The sequence below is a fragment of the Batrachochytrium dendrobatidis genome (assembly GCF_000203795.2).
Source record: "Batrachochytrium dendrobatidis JAM81 unplaced genomic scaffold BATDEscaffold_18, whole genome shotgun sequence".
In the NCBI taxonomy this organism is placed as follows: Eukaryota; Fungi; Chytridiomycota; class Chytridiomycetes; order Rhizophydiales; genus Batrachochytrium; species Batrachochytrium dendrobatidis.
In genome coordinates, this window is record NW_006281116.1 from 203,304 (window position 1) to 224,510 (window position 21,207).

The following is a 21,207-nucleotide window of genomic DNA, read 5'->3' on the forward strand; positions in this document are numbered from 1 at the left end:
TGAATGTAGCGCCGATACCCGTTTTCAATTGTAAATCAGTTAAACTCTTGGAATCAATGCAAAATGGACTAACTGGAATTTGCTTCATCATATACAACTTGCATAACTCCAAACTTGTGCATTGCGAGTCAAATGCCGAGTTCAGACAGATAAAACTGGGCTGTTGGTATCCATTAATGAACTGTGATAACATCGAATGAGTAATTGACATATACATGAAACGTCCATTTCACACCACTAACAACCTTGTTTGTATTGGCTGTATGCATGCTCTGTATATGTTGAGGCAAGACTCATTGGAGCATGAATCAATCGAGTACTCAAAAGCGGACACGTTATTAGTGGCTTGAGTTGCTTGAATTGATGACATACCTGTTTATATACCAAGTGTGTTATATCACCATGCCATTTGTAATCATGAATGATTGCAATATGCCTTGTTCATTTCAAGTTTGAAATGACTAGATTTTGAGTTGATAAGCAAAAGCAGGATGATAGTAAGCAGGCGTGTTGATTGGCTACAACTGTATAGCCAACTTGGAAATCGGATAAAATGTATGGCATTAATTATGAGCAAGGGAACAATACGACAAATGAAAATGTTATCAAGCAAGCAATCTCGACAAAACATTAAACTGGTAATGCATCAATTGCTTGATTTCAGACATGAGTTGTATAATTGAAATGGTTAATACCAGTTTAATCTTGGACTATTCAAACCATTGCAAAGAGTCATGGCAACAGTCATGACAATGACCAGTCAAACAGATCTGATCATTACAAGATGGTGTTGTATTCCCGATTGTTGCAGAGGCAGTGGTCGATGATGTTAAAAATAATCAAATATGCAGAATGTGGGTTCACCTGCAAATGTGGCGGCATTGTTCATGGATAAATGAACAGTATCATACATGTGATGGACACGACAGCTGTCAATGAATGCCATTATGTTATTGTATTATAGTTGATCATTTGATGGAATAAATGATTGCGATCGTCATTCCAATTGTTGGTGTGGTACAGAGTTGCGCATCTCAAGTCAATGACTACATGTGTTGTGATGTAATACTTGATGATATATTGTGGTTGAACATGTTATGCATGTCAGTAGTCGAATACGTAATCGTGTACAATGGTCTAGCAGTAGCCTATTCAAGTATGGTAAATAGTGCCAGTTTAATCACATTGTGAATCCGCATTGCAATAATCAAAAGTGAGTGGGAAACTCGCATATAGATATTGACTAATGTGTCACTGGATCAGACCATATCAAATATGTTGAAAGTGTATGTAATCATTCAGATCCGAGTTGGTACAAACACGATCATAAGAATGATGTATATTGCACAATGGTGTTTGTAATAATATGCATGTGATTGAATGCAAACTGGTGAACTAGTAGCAAACAAAATAATGACAGATGGTGATTGAAAGTGCAACTAATCATGCAGTGTATATGGTGTTGTGGTGTATACTAGTTGATTAGTGCAGTATGCTTGAAAAAGTCGATAGCTTGAAGATAATACAGTGTATACTATGCTGCTGTTATGGTAGTATTTAGTGTTTGCAAGACAAATGGAATGAACCATCATGTAGTGAACACAGTATACACGCCATATTAAGATACTGTCAAATAGTTTATCAGATGAAAATCTTGCTTTCCAGTTTCAACACAACCATCATAAAGATTCAAGTTGAGATTTGATCCAGAACATCCAAAACGAGATCAGATTGTTAATTTAGCAAAAACTACAGCACTCAGTATTCCCGTGTGGTCCCCCACCACAGTACTGACTGAGCCATCACAAGCTTGACTTCGGAGATCGAACGGGATCCGGTATTTTCTTGTGTGTATGGCCGTAGATGTTGATTGAAACCAATTATACGGTAATATTCGTTAGGTGTGTTTGTCAAATACATTGTGGTTTGGTGTCAGCACTTGTAAATCAATACTGCATGACAGTCTCATCACCAATGGTCATCTGTTTTATGTTGGATCTGAACATTGACAACTACACGTTTGGTGATTGACAATCATATGGACAACCAGATGATTCCATGACACCGCATATCAAACTTGATGTTCAATACTCCAATCATGTCGATAATAGTTGAATATTGTGTAGTTGCTGTTGAAATGCCATTGTTCTTTTAATAATAATATTCAAGAAATAAAGTCTAGTGCTGGATTGTTGAATATTCAACTCTTCAAGCTTTACTTTTATTTGATTAGCCATCTCAAGAACAATGTCACTCCAAGATCAAACTAAAGAATTAACAATCGACTTGCCCACCTGTAATTACAACGTATTCAGTCATCAATGTTTGAACTATTCTGGCGAGGCTTTTGATTCGAGTCGTCTGAAACTTTTTCAAAATGGAAACCAGAAATCTGTGTCGATCACCTTGATAATCAACCAGTGCCTATTGAACCTCATTTTATTGAAGAGCTGGAAAGACCATTCTACTGTTGCTCACTTGGTTCAACTTACAAGACTGACACTTCTCGTTTTGACACTACTCCTGTTGACAAACTCCACTTGCCTGATGGGTTGATAGATCTGCTTTTGATAAAGACTATTTCGTTTCTTCTGGAGCAACTGACACAACTCTTGATCCATGCTGTCCTCTTACTCGACTGAATGGTCTTGTTTTAAACGACCTACATCCACTCATCAAATCCAAGAGTGATGCTAGTCAAGGTATTGCTAATGTAATACCAAGAGCGCAAATGGATGTGGATATCCTGCTTTGGATCCCATGGTGCACTATACTTTAGTCTGACTTGTTTCCGTTGTTTGGATCTGCCAATGATGGGTATTTGAAATACTTTGAACCCAAGACTCTATTGGTAGGGATGAGATAGTCTAGCAAACCAACAATACCATTCGAATGCGCCAACAAGACAAGTACCAAACCATCATGACCAGTACCAGCAGAGGAATGAGACTTTTGATGAAATGTGTTGCAACTCGAAATGTCGGATCTTGAATGTGGTTTGATTGGAGATGTTTTGGAATATGAATTTTAGCTTTTGATTTTGATTTTGCTGGACTATTTCGGCATTCGCAGTGCCAAACCAAGAGAATATTTCGACTTTCTTCACTCGTCTAATAATTTACTTTTATACTGTCTTTTTCAAGAGACTGAAGTTGATGCGATACAATTTGAGCTGATCAGCCAATTTGGATATATTGGCACTTTTCAGGAGAAACAACTTGCTTTCCAAACATGACTGTCCAATATTGCTTTTAAAGTCCAGTGTGATTCTCCACCTGTATTCTTGTTGAATGAGATTCAAGAGTTGTGTCAATGCACCAATGTTCAATCAATGTTTCAACAGGATCAAGCAGTTTATCATTCATTCATGTCTCTACTTGTTACTCAATTGACTGGAAAACAAACCTCATTTGCATGTGTACAGGAACAAACAACGACAGTATCATATCAATTACAGAAAAATTCAAACCCATTGCAAAGATCCGCTCACTCGGTACTCTTGATGCAGAAACGGACTAGACTTTATTTTGGACACAAATGACTGAATATTTGAACTTTAAACAAACAGAAAAGACGACTTGTTCCTCCAGTTCATTAATTGCTTGTCTGGTATATGCTTCATATCAAATTCCAAGGTTACTTTTTGCGCATTTCGCTTGATTGGATCACGATCGCAATCAGTAGTTTAAAAATACGAGGAATTGACTGTAGTATACCATGTAGAAATGTCGAGTTTTTTGAGTGACCATGAATTGAATGTGAAGGATATGTGTCTCATTCCTATGTCTTGCAGTGTTGACTGGAAAGTTGAAAGTGTGGATGATACTGTTTCCAGTACAACGACTCAATAGAATCTCGTTCAATTGTCTCTTGTGTTTCCTTGTTCGGATGATTGTTTTCATTTCATCTAGTATGGGAACAAAAACTCGCAGTACGAGTAAAAACGTATTTATGGTAGAGCCAGAATCGGAATTCAAGACGAGTGTTTTTTGTTGGTCAAGGGTATCAATATTGAACGCTTGTTCCATTCATATGACCAACTTTATCCAAACGATGTTTACGATATTGGAATTTGCTACGAAACAATAGTTGCTTGCAGTTTAGCTGTCAAATACTATTTACAAAGTCTTTAGTAATCATAATCTTGTCCCTTTATCAGGAATCATTCGAGTCGATTCAAGTCAGTGCTTATAACATCGTGAAACAGTATCAGACTGATTTTCAGAGTGAATGTATTTACCAGACAAAAAGGCTTTAACGAGTTGTATTGATTTCCCAAAAGCTGATCCATAAGAAACACAATGTCCATTACGATATAATTTACCAGCCATGCCAAATGTCACGCAAGTGAACATTATGGTACAATATAAGCTTTGTTTGATATATCCCAGGAGAAAATTAGAGAATCAACTAGTCATTTCAAAAGATAAGAGTGCTCTTGACGATCAACAGTTGTTTTGGTTTTATTGAGCAAAGTAACCAAAAACAATACACAAAAGCAGTATTCTTGAATGGAAGCAGATGCTGTAATGGAATGGAATGATCCTAAAGTTGTTTGAATTGGTTGAAATCAAAGGCTGATTGAAAATAAACAGTCTAGAGTCCGCATGATCATTCAAGTCATGTATATCAAGTATGAATTTGGCATGGAAAGTTACCAATTTACACACTACTAATGCATAGTTTGGTTCGAATGAATTTATCTACTGTTTTATCAATGCAGCAACTCTTTGCACTTTATATGTTTTGGATGTTTATCAAACTGAAAGGAAAGAGTTGTACATCTTGTAGATAAATGAAATACTTCACAACTACTCAAGATTTGATTGATTATCCGAGTAATGGTTCGAATGGACTTTGTTTTAGGCAAATATTGAAATGAGTAGTGATATTCGCCGAGATGAATGCAAATATGTCTCATGAAAGTGCTTCATTTGTAAATCAATAATGAACCCAGGCGACTTGAACAACCGCTAATCACAGGATGTGCAAGTTTAGAGGATTCAACAAAACCAAACAAGCTCATCAAGACTCTTGTTTTTTTCTTGTGGAAAAGCTGAGTTCAAGTTAAAGGATTTGAATAGCTTGCAGTCCAACGTAGCAGTTTTTTCAATAAAATGGTGCTGATGATGAGAAGGAATGGCATTAGATGGCGAGCGCAGTGTTTTTCCAGAAATCATGCAGGTAGATTGCTATTTGTTCATTTTGATGTATCAAGTGCAGACATATTGGTATTGAATTCGTTCAAAACAGTAAAAATGCTACTTGAAATCAGAGCCAACATCGGTACCGTCAGTCACAAAAAACTAGTGACCATCAGAAATAAAGTGCAAGAAAATGAATTGGTTCATTGCCTAGTAGTAAAAGCGAATTCTCCAGCTTGCTCAGACCTGAAATGTGACTTTCTTTTCAACTCAGCTCTTTGACAATCTTTTGGAATCAGTAAATCAGATAATTTCCAAACGAATTTGATACAATCCTTTAAAATTGTCGACTTTTAACAAGAATGCCATTGTCAATTTTACAGCAAACACAATGGAATATCTTGCAAGCAAAATACACTTTGCATTGAACCAAACATTCTTATTTAAATAGTTTTTAATTTGTAGGTTTGCTGATTTAGTATTGAGATGCTTGATTCTTGAGCATTCTTTCAAAATAACATTAAATCCTTTTTATTGCTTTTTTATTACTTTTTTTGGCAATGTAGTTTCCTATCTGGTTCAATTTGTATCGTTTCCAATGGGAACTTGTTAGGATTACGGTATAAGGTTGATAGAATTGTTGAGTAAATGAGACAGGAAATCTTCAATGGACGTAGTTTAATGCTATCCAAGATGGTACATTTCATGGAGATAATCAAATAGTCACAGATTAACCAGAGTAGTATAGATAAGGCACTGGATGATACCAGTTTTCTTGACCAGTATTTACAGCTCAATTTGCTTGCAAGTTGTCAAATATAACAATTTATCGGAGATAGGCAATCAAGGTCAAAAACAATGGTATAGAGCACTGGATACATTATAAGTTTGAATTATCAGGAACTTTCACTGCCATACTCATACCAACGCTTTATGTAAAACATCTTTGATGAATGTATATGGAACTATCAAGAGTGGGACCCATAGTTGTTTGATGAATTGTAAAAGTTGATATTTCCTGTACCAAAATATAGCCCGAGATAATCGAGACTTTTGTGCCAAACTCTTTTCAATATTTTAACCAGGATATAAGTTTATTTTAATGCTGTAGTGGCCAGAATTCTTTACAGATGGCATCCATTTTCAGTTTGATGAACTTTCCCAAACAAATATCAAAATGTTAGGCCAAAATACACATAATTCTACAATGCTCTCTCGCTTGATACCCCAATGGTGTCTGTAGAAGCAACGATCAATTCAGACTGTGCAGGGCTCAAAACACTGCTTGCCGAATACTTTTCTGAAGTAAATATGCTTGCTAAAATCCGAGATACAGACTCTGGAATCACAGCAGTAACAATACAGGGACATTCGGAAACAGTGTCCCCTTCTATGGAATACCTTAAGGAGTTTTTACTCATCGGTTATGATGCTGCCATTGTATGGGGAAAAAGAGTATTGTTGAAAAAGAAAATAGACTTTCTTCAGTCACCATTGAAGACACTCCAGAAAAACTGAAACGAAACCCATCATCTGAAGAATTTCTAGAGAAGCATTTTGAAGAGATCTCCTTTGGTGGTTCTGCTGCAACTGAAAACTTGAAAAAAGTCGCCAGAGAAACATTCGCTAGTATGATAAATGCTACAGGTTTTGGTGTTGCAGAGGGATGGATTCCAGCTGTCAAAGAAAAGCACATTTCAATCAAATACAAAGGAAGAGCATTTGACCTGGAAGTTTCCTCTATGCAATCTCTTTCTGAAGTCATATCAACAGCTGATTCATTTTTTCTCAGCCTGTGCCTTTCAAAATGTTGTACCGATTTGCAGATAATGACTTTATAGTTGTTACCGATGTCAAAAACTTGCGTGATGGATTCTTGTACTATGCCCTAACCGTCAACGAAGAGCTTCCCAAGAAACAAGTTGTAGATCACAATCTGAATATAAAGCATTTCTTTGACAAGATGAAGACAACGAAAAAACCCGAATTTGATATCATCAAGCTCAGAGAAACCTTTACCGAACAAGGAATTCTTTTTGAAGATTTGATGGAGACTGGTGACTTGGCCATAACTGATGCTGAATTAGAAAAGTATGGAATTGCTCAAGGAGGGATAAGAACAGCCATTCTTGCAGTCATCAAAAGTATTATTCAATGAATACTTTTCAAAATGATTATTTTATGATTTAGCTTTCTGTTGATCAGAAACAGAGTCAATAGCAGCACAACCTCCTGCAGCCATTGGTGCGTGAAGTGCACCGACTCCAGCAGCGACAGTTCCAAAGGTTGACATTGCGACAGGTACAGGTGCACTTTCAATTAGTTCAAGATACCATTTCAGCAGTTTAGTAGCAAACATCATTGTCTCACCAAACATACTTTCAACTAATCTGTTACTTTTGTAATCTGGCTTCACTTGTGCCTGTGTCAAGGCTTAAATCATTGCATGTAATCTCAACATTCTTGAAAATAGGAGGCATTCCAGCAAAGCATTCCTTTAAATGCTCAGGAACAGCAATATCACATTCTATCATTCCAAAGAACGTGTTATCCAAGACATCTTTCAGAATATCGGGATAAACTTGAACTACTTGGTGCTCACCACACGGCATATCTTGACTTATCGCCCACAGATATAAAGCATTGGTATCATATTCAAGTATTCCCTGACAAAGCTTTCCTTTTCTAATTCTGGTCGTCTTTTTCTTGATAATGATGAAATACGATACTTGAACCACCAACCAGATTATCTCTGTATTTGTGGTACAATTCGTCATTCCCTTTGAATAACTGAAACTTGCAGTCTTTGCTTTTTGTGTGCCAGAGATATTTCAGAGTGAGTCTAGGAACAAAGATGCCGTCTTTGTGGATATCAAGATTCAACGACTGAAAGAAATTACCCAGCTTCTTTGTCGCTTCTACGCCTGGCCTCACATCCAAATTGTTGTGGTCGTTCAGCAAATCGCACAGGTTGGTGTGAGTGAATACCATTTCATTATAATCGTTTGATGAAACTGATTCTCCCTTTAGATTGTTGTAAAACCACTTTTTGGATGGAATATGTGAGTGTTTTAAAAACTTGAATGATATCAGAATATTGTGTCAACTCTGGATGTTCATCAATGTATTTCGATAAATTCCGAGTTACTTTATGTGGAAATATTCCCATTTGTGATTGTGTCAAACGTTTTCAAGAACTTGTCAGATAAAGTATTTGGTGGTTGAAAAGCAAGAATGTCGTTAAAAGCAAACGATCCATTTGATATCATTCGGTATTTGTTACATTTGATAATGTCATTCACTTGACCGTTTTCAGCTGAATGAAACTCACAACCCCAAATTGATCTTGTGGTATATCCCATTTGTTTGAGAGCTGATTCCTTGTTTGCTGTCTTTTCATACAATATGTTCATCGTATCTCCAGTTAAAGGATTGATATCTTCTGATTTGTGACACTTTCTACATCAGTGGAAAAAGTATCCCAGAAAGTCATAGATTGTGTTTGATTCTTCATCGTAGCCATCAACATTGTATCGTTCAATCTTTTCGCTTTGTTCAATATTACGATCTAATTCTCCTTCAATTGAATTAATCTCAAAGCTTTTCGCATTTGGATACATTTCCATGTTTTTTAGAGTGTTTCAAGACTTGTGGAGGGTATTTCTTGATGATGTCGATGTCATATGATGAGCTATTGAAGCCATAAATAGCCAGAACACCAAGCCATTCTAGTAATTGTAATCTTAATCGTTTCTGAACCTTTGCATCGTCCAAATTGGCCATCATTACAAAGAACCGAGAATACTTTGAATACAACGATTGCAGATATTTGTGTCCTATTTGATCCATTTTGTCATCACTATATCCAAAGCTTCTTCAGTTGTACCTTCAACTGGGATGAATTGAGCCTTGTTTTCTTCACTTCCAATGAAACTTGTGCTCAAAAGTTTGTGTGTTTCAATGAATGAGCTTCAAGTTGGTCGTAGATTTGACTGATTTCAACCAAGTTTCAAAATCAAAGTAGATGAAATATGGATAGAATCTCATTTCTTTCGGTATATTAATTCCATTCAATTCAAGATGCTCAAATACATTCAACTTTGGTTGATAATTTCCATTTTCAAATATTATCTTTGGTTTTGCACAAACAATTGAGTGTCGTTTTATCTTTTTGAATTCACTAAAGGATGAATGGCATCTGGACATTGAAACACTGGTTAACTGAGACAAGTTAATAATAAAAGAGAAATGATGGAATTTATGGCTTATATCAGAGTATATATTCAAATTAATAACCTCCTGTATTCTTTACCTGAATGTCGTTCCATAACCGCTTTCTTTCCATTGAATCGGTATATGTTGACATTTACAAAGAAATGGCTCTCAATCTCTTCCAATTCTTGAATATCAAGTTTGGGATAACACTTCTTTACGTTGGTTTTGTAATAATCCTTGTAAAGATCTTTTGCTTTCTTTGATAATCTGTCTAATCTGATTTCTGGATACTTATAACGAGCAAAACAATACCAAAAACAAAGGTTATTTGTGACATACTGGAATGAAACAATACTCTTGATATTCTTGATGAAATCAGGTAGAATTACAGATGCGCCTATTGATACCTCTGGAATGGGTGTTGTTAAAAGTACATACTCGTAGATATTTTCAATACTCCATTTGAGTTTGAACACTTCAATTTTTCCAGTATATCATCACCATCCAATTGGTTTAGTACCGTATCAATAGTGGAATTAACTAGTGGTGAATCATTGATATTAAAGCAGGTATTATCAGAGGGATAAAACTGAACTCTATCATCAGTTTCAATGTTCCTCAGCACATATCCGAATTGAATATCGAACCATTATCTTAATGCTTGCTTTTTGTGATTCTCTTTGATGGTAAACTTCAATTCATCTAAATTTGTAAACAAGTGTCTCGACCAATGAATTGGTTTTGATTTTGGTCAGAACGAATATTTCTTGATATGATATTGTGAAAACGACCGTTGTTCTTGTCCAGCTCTCTTTCTGTTTGTTTTGTAACTGTAAAAGTTGGTGATAGGCTTTAGTACCGTCCATTCCACTGAAGATCCCTTGAGTGTGCTTTTGAATCTTAGTTTAACCTTCCTAGCCCGTCCGACATCCAGATTTGTAATTGAACTAATCAATTGTTTGTACTAGTTTTCTCTTTCGTCTTGTATTTAATAGCAAATCGATATCTCTCAATGTCATTTACTTCAAAAAGAACCTTGTACAGACCAACTGTGCTGTCATTTCCTTTAGTCAACACAACATTTCCATTCAAATAAATTTGGGTTTCTTCCAATATGTTTGACATTTCTGATGAACTTGTTTATCGTTTTAAAAGAAATTAAATATTCAATTTTATCTTGGATTAAACTTATCAACTATCTATGATAGTGGCTGTGATTGAATATTGCATCTTTTATTTTCTAGACTAGATTTAAACAACATGTTGAATTTACCTTGCTTAAATCCGAGATCAAAGTACATCAACAATTTACTAATGGACACAATTTATCTCGATCCAAGAAATAATCATATCTATCAAGTTGTTGAAAAGCGTGTCAATAATTCGCTGTTGAAAGTAGCGTATAATTACGTTGGAAATGAAGAAGCGGTTGTGTTAGATGATGTTCCGGATTCAGTGTTTAGACTAGAAAATCCAATCGAGGCTAATCCATCGAAACTATTAAAAGGCAGAATATTGTCTTTGGAAAACAATACCAGTCTATTATGCGGCATCAACATAAATCACTATAAAAGGATTAAAGAAATGATAGGCGATAGTTGCTATGAAACAAACGATACCATTTATTCACTACATTATGGGTTAGTTGTTCCTTTCAAAAAGCATTATCCAACTTGTGACAATGCGAAGGTTAATCTAGAAATGATGGGTTATCGAATCTTTGCAAACATAAAGATGCTGCCAAGAGTCATCGAAAAACAGCAATCATTACAGGAAAAGTTGTACAGAATTGTTATGAGCGATGATGATGATTCTAATTCAGATGATGTGAAAGAAATTATCATGTAAACTATTCATCTTCAATGCCACTGTTGTATCCAGTAGTTGTTGGAAGAATCGATCCATTCCATCTTGCTTTCTTTCTTCGGAATTAGTTCTTGGATAAAACAGCAAGTCAATAACTTCAATGGGAATGGTTGGCTTCAACATATTTGATTCATTTTGTTTTATGGAAATAGTTGTATATCTGCCAAACACTTTGATCAGGAAGCTAATACGTTATATCAGTTTGTGTGGTATCGTTGGTCAAGTGTGTTATATCGACCTCGTAATTGCTATCATTTGTTGTTTAATGGTTTTCTCAAGGAGCTTATTGTGGAACGATCGTGTGGTTCTAAACTGAGCACAATAACCTTTTCGTTGACATTTCTTGGAGCATGTCATACAGACAAAATGAGTTGCGTTGAAGCATTGAATTAATCGTGTGATTACTGTAGAAAAGTATATTGGACATTGCGTATTTTCATCATCAAGTCAAAGTGTGACGTTAATCTCATTCTTACTGTTTAATACAAGTAATGAAGAAATAATTGAAATTAAGTTGATAATTCAATGAAATCATCTATTGGTACTCTTTGTTACCGTACTTGCGATAGCTTTATATACATTCATCAAAAATAAGATATTCCATTTAAAGCATCAAGTATGAATCTGGCACAAAGACATCCTGATAGTTCAAACTAATAAGCTACTCACTATAATACCCCATTGTTTTTGACCTTGATTGCTCATCTCTGATAACTTGCTATTTTTGGCAACTTCGTACAATATTCACTGGTAATCACTGGTCAAGAAAACTGATATCATCCGGTACCCTATCTATACTACTAACCCGCATTATAGTTCATGCATAATTAGTTTCTAATTAATAAATTGATTCAAAAACAAAATGTTATTTTCTTGCAAAACATTAAAGATTCTCGTTCAGAATGAATGGTCAATCCAATTGAAATGATCAAAACCCAAAAAATACATTGCTTTATACAAGGTTCATTGCATTTACAACCGTGAAGAATTATCAATCGAGTTAATTCTGAATAAAAACAACAAAAAGAAACGAATGCAGACTTTGATAGCACAGGTAGCAAGACTAGATTAAAAAGAATAAAACCCCAAGTTTAGATTTAGAAAATATATCAAGGGGTTGTTTTTTGGTCTTGAAGAAACAGTCAAATACAATCGGTGCGTTCAATTGCAAATAGATGCTACAAAGCCGCAGAAACAATCGAAACAAAAGTATAAAAAGCATCCCTTTAAATCAAAACCAAAAACTTTTGAATACTTACAGCATAGATTTGTTTATTCAAGATCTACACGACAATGCAAGGACAAATCATCAAATCCAAAAACTGCGTTATTGACTTGATTTACAATTAGGATTTTATTCAAAACATTGAAACAAGAGTATTTATGATCCTTTATTCATCAGACAATACATTTATCCTTAACAAACTTGGACAAACTCTATTGATAAACAGCTCTGTTGTAATGTTATTCAGGAATTAAAAGTGGTTTAATAGAACAGCTTGAAAGGCCAAATTCAAAATGGACTGTTGGAAGAATTTACAAACGTGCTTTCAACTACCGCATTACCAGGAATGACAATTGGAAGCAACATTAAACTTCCCGATTTTGTCATTAATAGTAAAGGCATTGTATAAGAATGAACACAATACTTGTTTTTGGAACTGTTTGACATGCCTTCTAAATTCATCATGTAGAATAGACCGAATACATAGAAAAACAACAGGGTATTTACAAGTTGTTGCAAATCATTTAATTCAGATTATAACAGTGTTGATATAAAACAACTAAATGATATTGAGGCTCATCTCCAAGTAAACATCAACATTTATTATTTAGAGGTGATGAAGCTTTGATGGAAAAGCATTTGTTTCAAAATTATCAACATACCTTGAATTTAAATATTTTTATTAAAGTTGAAACTGCAAGGCATCATTTCTCATTCATTAAAAGCATAGCCAGTATAGCAAAAGTACTTGAATCTATAAATTACAATGGTTTTTGACAGAATACAAGAAACTTGAGAAACATTCAGCAATAAAGTGCACGCTAAAACAACATTTGAAAATGGCAATACAATCCAAAACCAAGCATATTTGAAGAATTGGATACTTCTGTAGTCAAATTACCAAACGAGTCAAGATTATATTCCTATTTTATATTCCACGACTTTGAAACCTGATTGGATACAAGAACACCACAGGAAAACTACAATACACTGAAGCACACGAGTTCTTGGGCATCGGCTTGATTGAAAGTAAGAAAAGGAGCCTGTCTTTATGTTTGTTGGAACGAATACAAGAGTCATTAACAATCATACTTTAAAAAATGAAGGAAATTAAAAATGCATCAACTCTACAGCCCATGTTTACTTGAGTCAATGATCTGAGTGATGATTGCAACATAAAACTTGCATGCTTTCAATTAATGGATTCAATTCTTTGTCATATGATACTAATGTTATGAACAGATATTTGCCTCACATTCCCATTCAAAATAGTAAGAAAACTAAAAGTATATTCAAAAAGAAAAAGGCAATGGGTTTAAACGATTGAGAATCAGTTAAATTGTAGTGTAGATCACAACAGGAAAATTAAAAGATTTAATGCTGATGGGTGCGATAAAACCCCAATACAATATACGCATTTAATGGATGTCAAATGTTGTGAGCAGATCAAGTCAGTTTTAGGCAGGATATCGTATGAGTTATCAAAGAACAATAAGAAAACAAAAAATTGTTATGAAAATGTGTTACAATATGATATCTGTTTGTAAATGTCAGTTTAACCATCACAATATATATAAACCAATCATACTATCAAGTGCAATATCAAGTACAATGGTTTCAAACGACAAGTTTATTTTAAAATATCATTGTTTGCCCATCACTTGCAACACTCTTGAACAAGTATTTGAAATCATTTGATGCAGAATGTTCAAAATACATGTTTGCTCATACAACAACCCAAAACATACACACGCATCTGGAAAAAGTATCCTACAATTAAACCATCAAAAATATGGTTTGATTAAACTACTAAACATTCACCAATCCCTGCAAATACATGGGTTTACAATGATTTATCAAAAACTAATATAAGAAACACTGATCATGCTACAATGCAATTGTAAAAACCCTTCCGAGTTGTTGAAACATTACAATAGTTTGGATGTAAAGCCTGCGACTGAAGCAACAAAAAAGTTGACCAGCTTGTTCAAAACGATCCATTTTGATATTCATAAAGCTGGTATTAGCATTGTTGACGTGAGTAGTATATATTGGGCACCGAATGATACCAATTTTCTTAACCGACAATTACTGCTTAATTTGCTCTGAAATTGTCAAAACTAACAATTGATCGGAGATAAGCATCAAGGCCAGAAACCTAAGGGTAATCGCATTCAAGTTGGAATTATCAGGAGCTATTTGTGCGAGACTCATACTAATGCTTTAAATGGATCCTGCCGTTATACCAAGGTCTGGTAGTAAAGCTAAATAGTAACCACGATCAGATAATGCCAGTTATTGTTTAACGTTTATTGTATGATTCTTAAAAGTTTATTATTACCTTTTCAGGAATGGTAAGATGGTTCTACAAAAAGACTACAAACAACTCCAGAGAAAACAGATGCAAATTGTGAATTCCATTGTTGCTTGCCAGATAAACGGATCAACTGACAAATAGTGTATAGAGAGCATCCTAAGCCAGTCATATCAATAATGATGAATATGACATCAGCAATAAATGGATGATGATATTCTTCCACTTCATTAGTCAGTCTCAAAAAGATAGCGACAGAATAGCCAAGTCCTAAACCAAATGAAAAGCAAAAACACAAAATGCATTGGTCTAGGTAAGGCACTGAAGGAATCACTATGATTGTGTTGGTGATTGAAACTTGAGCTTCTTCTAATACATCCTTCAAATCAGAGGCTCTCAATATTTCAATAGTCGAGTTTCCTATTTTCAAATCCAAATTGCAAATAGGAGTCTGCAAAGCAGGCATAACTGCTTCTTTTATCGCACATTTCAGAGCTGAAATAGTCTTGCCTTTAAATTGGTCAATAGTGAGCAGTGTATCAAAGTGTTGGTGTTTTGAAGTATATTTTTGTCATTTTTCAGTTTATTTGAGGAAAAAATTTTTGCTAAAAATGACAAAACTTTGGGTCAAATTCAAGCCAAACAACGCTACAAGGGTATCTACTGAAGACTGCGAGATTGTAGATGACCTTCTTAAAGCCTGCAAGAAGGAGCTCTTGTTTCTTTACGGGCAGTTTCCACCAGGCGAACTCTCCCTTTCCACTACTGATGGTGGTACTCCTTTACAACCAGACGACCCTATTCCTGCTCAGAATACAGCAAAGACTCCTCTATTCATCAGCGTTGCAGTTGTAGAACAGGCTCAAAAGGAAATGGTATCAATGTCCTATGGAAAAGCTACAATGCCATTTATTAGCGAAGCGACTGGAGTTGAAGACGAAAATCAAGTTTGGGAAAATATTCCAGTTGACACCACAGTTGAAGCTTCTCCAGAGTTTGTTGAATTGTTCAAGAAGAATTGCTCCGTCTTTGAATTTGGCGCCGAAGCAAGCAGAAGAACTTTGATTGATCTTTTTCTTCGGGAAGTAGTTGCCCAATTTCCAGATTTTATTATCATTTGCGAGTATCATATGACTTTGGTGAATAAAGTCAAGAAAAGACGCTTAAATGGGAACTGTGACTACACCATCTGCCACCGTGGCCTTAGAAAGCTTCCTCATTTGGTCGCAATTGAAGCTAAAGTGACAAACAATGAGACTCTGTTGCAATGCATTGGGGAATGTGCTTCCATTCATTATCGCAGAAAGAAAGCTGAAATGAGGAATCTTCAAGTCTATGGCATTCATTCAACTGGCTCGATCTGGAAGTTTGTTTTCATTGATGAAAATGGATCATTGTTTGTTTCAAAAGAGTATCAATTGAATCCTGAAAATTATGTCAAGGAAGGATTTGACCTAATCTACCGTCTTGTCTACTATGTGGTGAAGCAATCTCATATCAACAGCCCTCGTACGACACCTGCTGGGTCTTCAGTCTCTATCAATCAATAAATGCTTTTCCTTGTATTTGCAGCTTTATCCAACCTTATAATTGTTCACTTATTTTACAAGATTGAACATTGAGGCAAATCTTTAGTTTACAATTGTAATTTCCATTGTTTACTATAAATGTCTGAACAGCTTTACAACCTGGATTAGAAGAGTTGCTGCTCTAAATGATTCAGATTTGGAAGAAGAGCTCAAATTGGTCAACAAGAATTCACTCAATGCATTCGCAAGAGCAATTGGTCGTATCCGTCGTCCCGAACTAGATTCTCATACATACAGAAATGGAACGTATGAAGCACATCCCCATGCAGATACAATCAATTTATTGGTTTCTATTGGAGAGTCTACACTATCTGCCATCAATTCGGAAACACCAGTCAGTTCTCATATAGATGACAATACTAGAATCAAGGTATGAACCAGACGAATTACTATTTACAAGTCTGAATTACCTGACAAAAATCGCCTCATGGTCCATTACCAAAATATTTGCAAACTAGACAATTCATTGGACAAGACCTGGTTGCCTTGAAAGGATGCTTTCCAAATCAAAAAGAATTCAATGACTACACTCTAAAAGCATTTAAATGGAACTATACGATGTGTCATTTATACATTGGAAGTAGTAAGGGTAGAGCACCGAATGATACCGCTTTTCATTTACTGCGACATTTTACGCTTTCTTCATATTAATTGAAAGTTTGGTAAATTTTGTTGTTCACATTATCCAATAAAAAATCAGTTAGATGTACAAAAATGAAGATATTATCTTTTGATTTACCAAAGAACTTGAATGTATCATTTGTCATAAATGAATTATCCCGCAATAATATCAGAACAGAAAGAAAGCTGTCATAAAACGTATTATTAAGAACATGCTTTTTACTATGCAAGATGAAAAAGTAATTATATAAGGGAACAACTAGTTTTTGATCCAACAATGCCCAGCTCAATTTTGTTGATCTCATCATTAATTTCAGCATCAACAATATCTTCCCAAGAAATTGCCTTTTTTGTTTTCTTGATGACTTTCTTGATGAAGTTTTTTTGCTTGATGTGCATAATGGAGCCGCCGACTGTAGTCAGGGGAAAAGCCAAAAGAGTAGTGGCAATAACACTCTGGATAGATGGTGAAGAGAATGCTTTGTGGTCGACGTCACAAACAATTTGCACAAAAATGTCCGCAAATGTCTGACAGTTTCTGTACAGTCGTCGGTAATCGCCAAAATGCAAAATCAGTGATTCTCCAACAGCCTTGATAGCTTCCAGCGGAAGAGATGTTGAGCCAATTTCTTCTTTAGCAGTCACCTTTCCTTCATCGATCCATTCTTGTTCAAAATCCTCTCTCTTGAACTTGATTCCCACCGGCTGTCTGTCTTCATCCAACTTGAAAACAAGGTGGTGCAATAGCCCATCAAAAACGATTCCCCAATGGCCTGTTGTTCCACTGGCCCAACCCGAATAGAATGATGGAGGTTTCCCATATAAAACCACACCGTACACCAATACAGCTTCGACTCTTCGGCTCTTTATAGACTCCTTGTGCTGGCCTTTAGCAGCATTGATAATTGACTGCTTCTCTTCTTCTGTCAAGACTGCGGCAGGAGTGTCAATCTGTGTGATTGTTGCTTCCAAGGTTGCATTAGGACATATTCGCTGCTTTATGACTCAGTTAGTAAAGTGGTGTAGTCAAGCTTCTAAAATTTCGCAAAAGCTTCCCGGTAGCGTCTAGAGTATAAAAATAGCAATTGCCACAAATCATTACCAAAAACTTCAAATGAGTGACTACAACCACTTTACTAACTGGGTCAAGCAGCAGCGAAAATGTCCTAATGTAGCCTTGGAAGCAACAATCACACAAATTGACACTCCTGCCGCAGTCTTGACAGAAGAAGAGAAGCAGTCAATTATCAATGCTGCTAAAGGCCAGCACAAGGAGTCTATAAAGAGCCGAAGAGTCGAAGCTGTATTGGTGTACGGTGTGGTTTTATATGGGAAACCTCCATCATTCTATTCGGGTTGGGCCAGTGGAACAACAGGCCATTGGGGAATCGTTTTTGATGGGCTATTGCACCACCTTGTTTTCAAGTTGGATGAAGACAGACAGCCGGTGGGAATCAAGTTCAAGAGAGAGGATTTTGAACAAGAATGGATCGATGAAGGAAAGGTGACTGCTAAAGAAGAAATTGGCTCAACATCTCTTCCGCTGGAAGCTATCAAGGCTGTTGGAGAATCACTGATTTTGCATTTTGGCGATTACCGACGACTGTACAGAAACTGTCAGACATTTGCGGACATTTTTGTGCAAATTGTTTGTGACGTCGACCACAAAGCATTCTCTTCACCATCTATCCAGAATGTTATCGCCACTACTCTTTTGGCTTTTCCCCTGACTACAGTCGGCGGCTCCATTATGCACATCAAGCAAAAAAACTTCATCAAGAAAGTCATCAAGAAAACAAAAAAGGCAATTTCTTGGGAAGATATTGTTGATGCTGAAATTAATGATGAGATCAACAAAATTGAGCTGGGCATTGTTGGATCAAAAACTAGTTGTTCCCTTATATAATTACTTTTTCATCTTGCATAGTAAAAAGCATGTTCTTAATAATACGTTTTATGACAGCTTTCTTTCTGTTCTGATATTATTGCGGGATAATTCATTTATGACAAATGATACATTCAAGTTCTTTGGTAAATCAAAAGATAATATCTTCATTTTTGTACATCTAACTGATTTTTTATTGGATAATGTGAACAACAAAATTTACCAAACTTTCAATTAATATGAAGAAAGCGTAAAATGTCGCAGTAAATGAAAAGCGGTATCATTCGGTGCTCTACCCTTACTACTTCCAATGTATAAATGACACATCGTATAGTTCCATTTAAATGCTTTTAGAGTGTAGTCATTGAATTCTTTTTGATTTGGAAAGCATCCTTTCAAGGCAACCAGGTCTTGTCCAATGAATTGTCTAGTTTGCAAATATTTTGGTAATGGACCATGAGGCGATTTTTGTCAGGTAATTCAGACTTGTAAATAGTAATTCGTCTGGTTCATACCTTGATTCTAGTATTGTCATCTATATGAGAACTGACTGGTGTTTCCGAATTGATGGCAGATAGTGTAGACTCTCCAATAGAAACCAATAAATTGATTGTATCTGCATGGGGATGTGCTTCATACGTTCCATTTCTGTATGTATGAGAATCTAATTTGAAACAATGTATACGACTGATTGCCCTTGCAAATGTATCGAGTTTTTTCTAATTAATCAGAGTTTTTCTACAACCATATTTATCTAAAATGAAACAAAATAAGTGTTAAAATACATGATAAACAGTCATGCTTGATTGGTGTCAATTTTACTGAACAATGTTGTGCTCCTGGAATCATCGTTTAGAAACAGTTTGTGATAGGTTTAGCATTCAAAACATGTCCTTTTACGTATGGAATAATGTACTTTTATGTCAAAACTTTCTATGATATATTGTCATCAAACCAGCACATCAAATCATTGATTGATGGTCAGCTTTTGGAATGATGTTTTCAAAATTGCTTGGATTTGAAGGTTGCAAGAAATATACTTTCGTGGTATCATGACAAACAAATTCTAAACAAAAAATTGATGACATTCAAAATTGGACATGTAACAAGTTGTGGTCCTCCACACTTGGGCAACAAGACACTGAGACGCATTTGTGGACCTTGCCAAGCGCAAATGTCCCGGCCAACATTGTCAATGATCCTGATAACAATATTACGTGGAAAAACCAACTCTTGTGAGTGACGAACAGATTGGTAACAAGGAATGTATCGAGGCTTTTATTGACAACAGTAGAACAGTGAATCCAGGTATCTGGATTTCAATGGACGAGTCTAGTATCAAACTTGTCGATCTAGAATGTATGGTTATGCAAAAACAAGAATGTAAGGTCTAAACACAACAGATTAAAACTGTGGTTTGATTGTGTGCATCATACAATGGTCGGTATGTTTGAGGCTGACCAAGGAAACTGTCAAGATCGTAATATTGACTTTCTAAACAACGACATGCAACATTTCCAAACATGCATGCTATCCTAGACAGTATTACATTCCACAAAGCAACTTTCTGATTAGACATGGTTTACCAACCATTCAACAAACAGCGCGCAGATTGGAACCATACCACACAGTTCCATACTATACATTCCTAAGCCTTGCAGAAAATGACTCGAGTATAATAAAGAATGGGTTCGTTTGTCGAGCAATTCCAGACACTGAAGAACTGAGAGTGCCTATCAAGTCAATCTGTAGTAGGAAAACAATGAATATTCAATCATTGCATATTCTGGAACGATGACTGCAGGACAAATACAAGTCCCACTTTACGTGAATACAGCTGTAGTATTTGTGTAGTTTGTCAAAATAATTTCAAGGTTTTAGTATGTGAGCATGGCTTGTAGTAAATACAGAAAACCAAACCATTCATCATAGCATGAATGACTATGTAATCAATATTATTGATATTGGAGATCCGAGTAAAATTCAAGATCTATATGATATTACTTGAAACAATCTGCAGGCTTCAACTCGGACTTGTCCCAAACTAGTATTTTTAAAGTATGGATTTAATAATTATCACCAGCGGTGTTTGGTGCAAGCGGTGGACCATTGCAATCTTGATTCGGGTGTCGAGTTTTTTGATGATTCAAATCCAAGACAGACTTGTCAAGTCGATTTATCAAGGTTTTATAGTGATGAATATTAATATGTTGGGTTTATGGTGGAGTTTAAAACCATCATTATGACAGAAACAATGATAGTCTTGACAGTCGCGACAGTTTTTCAAGAAATGAATGGAACGAATCAACTTTATATAACAGTCAATAGTGACGAATTTAGAATATGCG

General features: G+C 35.6%; 9 protein-coding genes across 9 annotated transcripts; 6 read left to right on the forward strand and 3 right to left on the reverse strand.

The window, feature by feature from the left end:
• Positions 1-6,374: 6,374 nt before the first annotated feature.
• BATDEDRAFT_28411 (uncharacterized protein) lies at positions 6,375-6,985 on the forward strand (the record flags this gene model as incomplete). The annotated part of the gene is made up of 2 exons (XM_006682743.1): positions 6,375-6,497; positions 6,599-6,985. 2 exons carry the CDS (start codon positions 6,375-6,377, stop codon positions 6,983-6,985), a joined length of 510 nt encoding a protein of 169 aa, XP_006682806.1.
• A 338-nt stretch (positions 6,986-7,323) lies between these two features.
• On the reverse strand, positions 7,324-8,135 carry BATDEDRAFT_28412 (uncharacterized protein; the record flags this gene model as incomplete). Its single annotated transcript, XM_006682744.1, has 3 exons — positions 7,324-7,456; positions 7,542-7,758; positions 7,874-8,135. 3 exons carry the CDS (start codon positions 8,133-8,135, stop codon positions 7,324-7,326), a joined length of 612 nt encoding a protein of 203 aa, XP_006682807.1.
• Positions 8,136-8,738: 603 nt separating this feature from the next.
• BATDEDRAFT_28413 (uncharacterized protein) lies at positions 8,739-10,484 on the reverse strand (the record flags this gene model as incomplete). Its single annotated transcript, XM_006682745.1, has 3 exons — positions 8,739-8,980; positions 9,457-9,834; positions 10,325-10,484. The coding sequence occupies 3 exons, from the start codon at positions 10,482-10,484 to the stop codon at positions 8,739-8,741; spliced, it is 780 nt and encodes a 259-aa protein (XP_006682808.1).
• A 189-nt stretch (positions 10,485-10,673) lies between these two features.
• Positions 10,674-11,618, forward strand: BATDEDRAFT_28414 (uncharacterized protein; the record flags this gene model as incomplete). The annotated part of the gene is made up of 2 exons (XM_006682746.1): positions 10,674-11,203; positions 11,378-11,618. The coding sequence occupies 2 exons, from the start codon at positions 10,674-10,676 to the stop codon at positions 11,616-11,618; spliced, it is 771 nt and encodes a 256-aa protein (XP_006682809.1).
• A 3,757-nt stretch (positions 11,619-15,375) lies between these two features.
• Positions 15,376-16,328, forward strand: BATDEDRAFT_92538 (uncharacterized protein; the record flags this gene model as incomplete). Its single annotated transcript, XM_006682819.1, has 1 exon — positions 15,376-16,328. One exon carries the CDS (start codon positions 15,376-15,378, stop codon positions 16,312-16,314), a length of 939 nt encoding a protein of 312 aa, XP_006682882.1. The 3' UTR covers positions 16,315-16,328.
• Positions 16,329-16,420: 92 nt separating this feature from the next.
• On the forward strand, positions 16,421-16,729 carry BATDEDRAFT_92657 (uncharacterized protein; the record flags this gene model as incomplete). The annotated part of the gene is made up of 1 exon (XM_006682820.1): positions 16,421-16,729. A coding segment is annotated over one exon (309 nt), but the record flags the coding sequence as incomplete, so codon positions are not given.
• Positions 16,730-17,217: 488 nt separating this feature from the next.
• On the reverse strand, positions 17,218-17,795 carry BATDEDRAFT_92615 (uncharacterized protein; the record flags this gene model as incomplete). Its single annotated transcript, XM_006682855.1, has 2 exons — positions 17,218-17,697; positions 17,769-17,795. The coding sequence occupies 2 exons, from the start codon at positions 17,793-17,795 to the stop codon at positions 17,218-17,220; spliced, it is 507 nt and encodes a 168-aa protein (XP_006682918.1).
• Positions 17,796-18,088: 293 nt separating this feature from the next.
• Positions 18,089-18,880, forward strand: BATDEDRAFT_28417 (uncharacterized protein; the record flags this gene model as incomplete). The annotated part of the gene is made up of 1 exon (XM_006682747.1): positions 18,089-18,880. The coding sequence occupies one exon, from the start codon at positions 18,089-18,091 to the stop codon at positions 18,878-18,880; it is 792 nt and encodes a 263-aa protein (XP_006682810.1).
• A 546-nt stretch (positions 18,881-19,426) lies between these two features.
• On the forward strand, positions 19,427-20,657 carry BATDEDRAFT_28418 (uncharacterized protein; the record flags this gene model as incomplete). Its single annotated transcript, XM_006682748.1, has 3 exons — positions 19,427-19,513; positions 19,970-20,094; positions 20,399-20,657. The coding sequence occupies 3 exons, from the start codon at positions 19,427-19,429 to the stop codon at positions 20,655-20,657; spliced, it is 471 nt and encodes a 156-aa protein (XP_006682811.1).
• Between the last annotated feature and the right edge of the window lie 550 nt (positions 20,658-21,207).